At 35.6% G+C, this 7954-nt stretch overlaps 1 protein-coding gene across 1 annotated transcript in view; it reads right to left on the bottom strand.

The window, feature by feature from the left end:
• The window catches only part of LOC106471229 (integrator complex subunit 8-like), a 32824-nt gene that overhangs the window by 7499 nt on the left and 17371 nt on the right, over positions 1-7954 (bottom strand). The window contains exons 5-6 of the mRNA XM_022399854.1: positions 6794-6859; positions 1756-1816 (exon numbers count right to left, since the gene is read on the bottom strand). Of these exons, the coding sequence (XP_022255562.1) occupies positions 1756-1816; positions 6794-6859 (127 nt within the window). The remainder of the gene's footprint in view (positions 1-1755; positions 1817-6793; positions 6860-7954) is intronic.

Below are 7954 nucleotides of genomic sequence, written 5' to 3'. Positions count from 1 at the left end.
TCATTCTATAAAGAAAAGAAGGTTAATTTACGTTTATTTTGATTTTTTTTGGTGGTTACGAGGTAGGTAGAATTGACTGATTCTGTTTTGAGATATGGTAGAGAAAATGACATATAAACTATAAAGATTTAGAAAAAAAAAGGTTGGAATGCATTTAGTAGATTTTAGGGATTACATAAAGGAAATTTGAGATTTTTGAGATAACAAAAAGTATTTTTAATTTTAACATGAAAATTACTTTGCACATGGATTATTCAAAACAAATACTCAATATATTCATGGACAAAACTTTATTTTATTAAAAATACTTCACTAAGAAATATGACTTTTTGTATGTGAAAGACTTGTAATATTAACTGAAAGACTGCCAAATTTTGTGAAGATATATCCAATATATAGAGTGTTATAAGTATTAAATTTATATCAACTTTAAACAAGTACAAAAGGTCACGTGACTCGGTCAAATTGACCAACCCCGTGTTGGGAGAGTTAAGTCAACATTCTATCTAGTGTTTATCATTGTGATACCAGAAACAACTTTCTGTCTAATGTGTATCATTTTTATAAAAGAGTTAACATTCTATCTTGTTTATAACATTGTTATAGAAGAGTCAACATTCTACCTAGTGTACATCAGTGTTAGAACAGTCAACATTTTGCATACCATAGTTATACAAGAATGAACTTTCTATGTACTTTATATCACTGTTATACAAGAATCAACAATCTTTCTACTGCATATTGTTATAAAAGAATCAATGATCTACATATATATATCATTGTTTTACGGAGTGAACGTTATAACTAATGTAGATTGTTATACAAGAATCAACATTGTACATGATGTATAACACTGTCATAAAAGAGTTAATGTTCTACATTGTGATACAGAAATCAATGTTCTACCTACTATCTATAATTGTAACCAACGAGTCGATGTTCTTCCTACTGTATATTACTTACTGAAGAGTCAATGTTGGATCTACCGTATATCATTGTTACCAAAGAGTCAATGTTCTAACCATCGTATATCATTGTTACTGAAGAATCAATGTTCTACCTACTGTATATCATTATTATTGAAGAGTCAATGCTCTACCTTGTGTATATCATTGTTATAGAAGATTCAATGCTTTACATAGATATTATATCATTGTTATACAAGAATTAATGTTCTTCCAGTTGTATACTAATGTTATAAAATAATAAACATTCTGTGTATATGATTGTCATATAAAGTCAACATTATACCTAATGTAAGTCATTGTGATACAAGCATCAACATCCTACCTAATGTATAACATTGTGATACAAGAGTCAATGTCCTACCTAATGTATAACATTGTGATACAAGAGTCAATATCCTACCTAATGTATAACATTGTGATACAAGAGTCAATGTCCTACCTAATGTATAACATTGTGATACAAGGATCAACATCCTACCTAATGTATAACATTGTGATACAAGGATCAACATCCTACCTAATGTATAACATTGTGATACAAGAATCAATATCTTACCTAATGTATAAAATTGTGATACAGGAGTCAATGTCCTACCTAATGTACAACATTGTGATACAAGAGTCAATGTCCTACCTAATGTATAACATTGTGATACAAGAGTCAATGTTCTACTCAATGTATTTCATTGTGATACAAGAATAAACATTCTCCTTGAGTTGTATTACTTCATAGAAAAGACAACATGCTCCTTAATCTAGATTAAAGGTAATAATATCATCTACTTACTTTTCTTCTAATTGTGTCAACTGTTTCTTGCGGAACATACATTGGATCAACTTGCCCTGGACTAAAACAAATTACAGAAAAAAAATCATGTAATCAACTTGCCCTGGACTAAAAGTAAAGTTCATTACTGAATGCAAAACACTATTGTATAGAAAAAAAATCACAAGATCAACTTGTCCTGGACTGTCAGGTTTTATAGGGCCGGATTCTTTACAGTATGTGTCTGTGATTTGTTGGCGATAAATTTCAACAATAAACGGACAGTCAAAACAAGTCAAACATACATATAAAAATTCTTTACATTGTTGATTATTACAGTTGTATCCTGAACTTTAAACAATTGTCACTTTTTTTTTGTCAAAGTTCACAACAGGTGGGTGCAATAAATTTGGAACACCCTTTAACAAGACAAATTATTCTCCTCTAAACTGTTATTGGTATTTCACAGCTTGTATTGTAACAAACGAGGTAGAGAAGAATCATTCGTCTTGTCAATATTGGGTTCTAAAGTAACTGAACCAGCCTGTGTGGACTTTTGATATTGATTTTGAAGTGAGATTCACAGCTTTTATTGTAACAAATGAGATAGAGAAGAATCATTCGTCTTGTCAGTTGGGTTCTAAGGTAACTGAACCAGCCTGTGTGGATTTTTGATATAAAAGAGAATTATTTAAAACTCTGTATACAACTGTGGTAAGCCATGGTGTAAAATAAGTGAATTTACCACCAATTATATTAACTTCAAAATCACCACTATAACTGTTGGTTACCACAGTTGTATCCAGAGCTTTAAATAATTGTTTCCTTTTTGTCAAAGTCCACATAGGCAGATTCAATTACTTTAGAACACTCTTTGACTAGGCAAATAATTTTTCTTTATCTCTGTTATTACAATAAAAACTGTGATTCAACGCCAAACATACAGCTAGAAGTTCGAGAACGTTGATGTGCAAAGCGCTTTCATCAACAGACCAATAGCCTGAAGCTTCCTGGTGGTTGATCTATGCACCCCAGCCCTGCATGGATGCATCTATGAAATGATGTAAATCTGGATGTGGGGGAAGAAGTGGCATGCATGTTGAAGTATGTGCCTTGTCCAACAACCAAAGCAGATCATCTCACAGGGTAAGAGGAAGGGTAATGAGAGTAGAAAGAGGATCCCTTGCAAGGTTCTATTGATTGTGAAGAGCCCACTGAAGGGATCTCATATGGGCATGACTGAGAGGGACCAATGATGTCACTGAAGGTCACCTCCCCAAAAGCAATAGAACCTCAAGAGCAGTAAGTGATGGAACCGAGAGGGCATGGCACACTAACAATTCCATAAAATGAAGTCTTAAAGGAGATGGCTGGGCCTGACTGATACAAGTGTCAAAAAAGACCCCCAAATGGACGAGATATTGAGTGGGTCTGAGGTAGGGCCTCTCCAGTTTGATTAACCAGCCCACTCGAGTAGCCACTAAAAGGAGACGCTGAATATGGCTGGCCGACTCTGATTTGGAATGAGCCAGAAGAAGCCAGTGGTTCATGTAATAGTGAAAACTCAACCCCAGAGCATGAAGATGTCAAGCAAGTGCTCAGACTACCCAACAGAAAACATAAGGGGCCCAAGCAAGTCTGAATGGAAGTGTTCAAAACTGATAACTTACCCTGAGATGGAAAAACTGAAGATAAGGACTAAACTTAAGTGCTATAGGTATATAGAGATAAGCAGTGACATCCATTTTGGTCACCCATAAACCCACCTCAGGGTGAGAAAAGACTCCATGGTAAACTGGGACATGTGAATAAAGCAGTTGAGGTGAGATAAATCTGTGACCAGCTTCTAGTCCCTAGTTTTCTTGAGAATAACAAAAAGTGAGGAATAAAAACCAGTTGAACGATGAAGAACAGGATCGATGGCCTGCTGAGATAGCAATTCCGAACTGCTTCTGACAGATGCTGACTGGTCACGGATCCCGAGGAGAAAGCAAGGAAATGAGGAAAAGTGATAAGGGAGGTAAGGAAATAAAAATGGATCACGAATCCTTCTGATAAGACCCGAAGAACTCATTAATCCTTGATGAAATGCCAGCGATGAAGAAAATCGGAGAGCCGAGCTCACACGTTTTTTTCCATGACACACCTCACCTTGTCAATAGTACTGGTGACTACCCATTGGGTTCTGGTCCAGATGAGAAGAGGTACTCTGAGAAGAAGGGACAAGTAAAGGTTGGGAAGGGGAAGAACAGGAAACAATAATAGGTGGCATATGGAGCTCAGACTGAGACAAACTTGCAACAATATTGGTAAAGGTAGATTGTTATTGGACCAATACCACCCATGGCTCTAGTGTTTCCAGGATTGTATCAAAAAAGCGTATCGCTGCAGAAATGGGGCCATATGTAAATCCTGAAGATTAGTTGATGGTAAATGGGCCTGAGCCAAAAGCCTAAAAAGTCTCAACAACAGAGAAACCACATATGCAAAGCCAGAGCCGAAGATGACACACAAGCTAGTGGAGAAAAAAAGGGAAAGGGTATCCTCAGAAAACCCCCTCTGTGGAGATCCTCAGAGAGGAAGTGTAGAGAAGAAAAATACCGTAAAAGAGTTGTAAGGGTAAGGTGCAGGTGAGAATATTGAGCATGGGTCAACCTGACAGGTGATTCGGGAGCCGCCCAACAAACGGGCAATATAGAACCTAACAACTGTTGGTCCAAAAAAGGGACAGCCAGCATGATGGTATGAAAGCACAGACCAATCTGAAGCTTGGGGAGGTGAGGCATGCTAATCCCATTGCTTATTTGTGAGCCAAGTTGATTAGCATGAACCTGAATATCAAAGGAGGGAGGAAAAAACAAAAAGGGGTGGGAAGATTGGTCATGTAGTAAGGAAGGACGTGACCATAAGATAAAGAAGAAAGGGATAAAACATCACATACCTCAGAAACAAAATACAAAAAGACTGAGTTAGGACTAACTGGCTCCTCAGGTGGGGAATGGGAAGGTATGGCAAAATCAGAAGGCAGAAATAGATGATCCAAGCCTTCGTCAGTCTGAATAGGCTCCACTTGTTCGAGAGAAACCGGGGATAAAGACTTGCTCATGAAATGTTTGATCTCCCGGAAGATAAATCTACTGTTGGGTTGCCCAGTTCCGAGGCCTGAGAAAGAAGAAAGAACACTAGTCATTGGTGTGACCCCCCAAAGTGATAACATGAACTTTGGAATTCATTATGAAGTGTCCACCAAATACGAGTGGTGAAAAAAAATAATGCGACTGGAATAACTGATAAAAATTTTATGTGAAGAAACTTTCTGAATGAAACTAAATAAATTAAAGAAAACCACTTCGTGAGGAAACTTAAGCCAAACATGAATCTTTAAACAAACAAGAAGCACGACCAAACACAAGTGCTGCCATAGGAGAAGTGATAGTTTGGTGGAGGAGTATAGAGGGAGTCACATGCGCATGTCATGCTTCTATTGGTGAAAAAGTGACACATAATGATTTGCATGAGACACATGTTGGATTCTTTCAATTCCAATAGGGGGAGCAGAAGGCTTGTGGCATGCATAAAGAAAAAGTTCGCATATAGAGGGCAGCTCTGAATGAGAATGGTTAATTTTGTGAGAGGAGGTATATACCATATTGGAAACATGAATGCATAATCCAGTTAATCCATGAACTTGATCTTGTGGTGGTCCATTTTTCTAGAATACACAGAAAATGTTTTTGTCGCTTTTGGTAAAAAGAAAATGAGCCAAGTATGGCAATGGTGCATAGGCCTAATGACAACCTTGAAGAGTACTGACTGAAAATACAAGTCAATTAAAAGAAAATCAAATTAAAGATAATTCGAAACAAAGTTCTAACTCATAAGTTTAAAATTGAGTATTATTGTTTCATGTAATCAAAAAAATTAAGAAAAAAAAGATTACACAACAAATAATTTAAAGGGTTTAAAACTATAAATGCAAACATTTTGGTAAATCTATGAAAAACAAACATGTTAGAAGACAAGCAGGTGTGAAGAAAGGATGAGCCTATGTTTTAATACTAGTGCTCATTGGGATTACTGTACAAGAAGTATATGTCACCCTACCATCGTTGGAGGGTTATAGTCTAATAATGATCATATCATAGGGAGGCGCAATAAACTTTCACGAAAGCATAGGTGATAGCTTTGTTCATAGCTTGTGGCACACACACAGGAATCTATATGGAAGTGTGTGCAAGGTAATAGCTCTTTTTAATGTAGAGAGGTGAGGAGTGTTTCTGAAACACCATTCTATAGAAAGAATTATGAAATCGACTTATCCTGGACAGAACACAAGCTTGAGTACTAAATACACCACTTTTTTAGAGAAAGAATCATGTGATCAACTTGTCCTGGATTTAAAACTTTACTACTGAATATAACTCATTGTTATACAGAAAGATTTATGGCATCAACTTTCCCTGGATGGAAAAAAAGTTCCAATATTGAATGTAACACATTGTTTTACAGAAAGACTCATGGGTTGAACTTTCTCTGGACTGAAAACAAATTTCACTACTGAATGTAACACATTGTTTTACAGAAAGAATCATGGAATCAACTTGCTCTGAACAGAAAACAAATTTCATTACTGAATACAACATATGTATAAGTCAACAAGTATGAAAGCTTCAGTTAAAACCAATACAAACTAAATGAAGAAGTATGAATGGCATGTAAAGCAAACTTGTAAAATATTTGTTTTGGGGGAAATTAATTGGATTTATAGAACTACATTCTTCGGTGATCCCTATAATAGGTTTTAATTTAACCTCTCCAAGCAGTCTCCAGATACAATGACAAGGAAAGTAGTTTCAACCTGGCCAAAATATTATTGTTAAATACAATTAACACAACAACTGTCAATATATATTTTCTTTAGAAAACAAAAATAAGAGTTTTGCGAAGCAGTAAAATAAAACAGCACTGTATTTTAGACTTATACCAATAGACAAAAGTAACCACTTGATTTCATGCAGAAAATAAAAACTACACTGACTAAACCATAGGTTTTACTCACATTTGAACATTTAATCCTCGAGACTGTTTAGTAGGATAGATACCAAGAACAGCTGCACGTAACTGCCTATTTGGAAAAAGGAAAACAAAAGAGACAAGCTACAAAAATAAATAAACTTTTTGATACTTCTTAGAAAACAAAATGCTTACAAACCTTCTGTTGGACAAAATAAAGAATAAGTTACAGCTTGAAGAGTACAAAAATGTGGAGTTACTAGAATATAACTGTTCAATGAAATTACATTGTAAAAACCAAAAAGTACATACTTAAGATAATAACTCTACATTATTGAAAGAGAAAAAAGTAGGTGCATGACAATGGGTCTGTTTTCTTCAAGAAGAAATTAATAAAACACCACAATAAATACTTTTTCAAACAGAAAAGAGCAGGTTTAGGACAATAGTTCTGTTTTCTTTCTTGCACAGAAACACTGAGATCCATGAAATTGAAACTTCAGCATTTTCAGAGAGAGGTGCACAGATTTAAGAAAATGTCTCATTATTATTTTTTATTTCAGTACAGTGGATCTTGAAAACATAATTTTTTTTATAATTTTACTACATTGAAAACATGTTTCCAATGGGTACTTACCTCCACTCACATAAATAGCTGTTTTCGTTCAGTGCTACCCTCTATACTTAAAAAAAGTTTTACGCTTGCCACAAGCCTTCTCTCTCCCCTCAATTGGGACTGAATGATTCCATTGTATCTCTCAAGCAAATCATCATGTGTCAACCCTCCACTAATAAGAGTACGACATACTCTCGTAATGCATGTTGCTCCCTCTATTAAGTTCTATCAAACTATCACTTTGAGTTTTGGCACTGATTTTCAGCAAATCAACTACATCCAAAACCCATGCTGGGAGAGGGGGGGGGTAAGTAGGATGAGGGTCATACCACTGATAAGTTAACTACAATCCAAGATCGATCCTAGAGCCTAACATCCAATATCAAAAAGATGACTACATAATATAAACCATCTCCAAAAAAAAAGAAATTGACCAGGAACCACTCCAAGCAATATTTATGAAACTCAATCCCAGAAATTATAAAAGTAGGTAAAAAGAAAATGATGTGCCCCTAGGTGTAGAGTAGCTATGTCACGATGGACAGTAAAAAACAAGTCAACTACATCTGCAGGGTACCAACATCCATGTGG

Source organism: Limulus polyphemus, unplaced genomic scaffold, assembly GCF_000517525.1.
Source record: "Limulus polyphemus unplaced genomic scaffold, Limulus_polyphemus-2.1.2 Scaffold4483, whole genome shotgun sequence".
In the NCBI taxonomy this organism is placed as follows: domain Eukaryota; kingdom Metazoa; phylum Arthropoda; class Merostomata; order Xiphosura; family Limulidae; genus Limulus; species Limulus polyphemus.
This window is presented reverse-complemented; position numbering and strand designations above follow the sequence as displayed.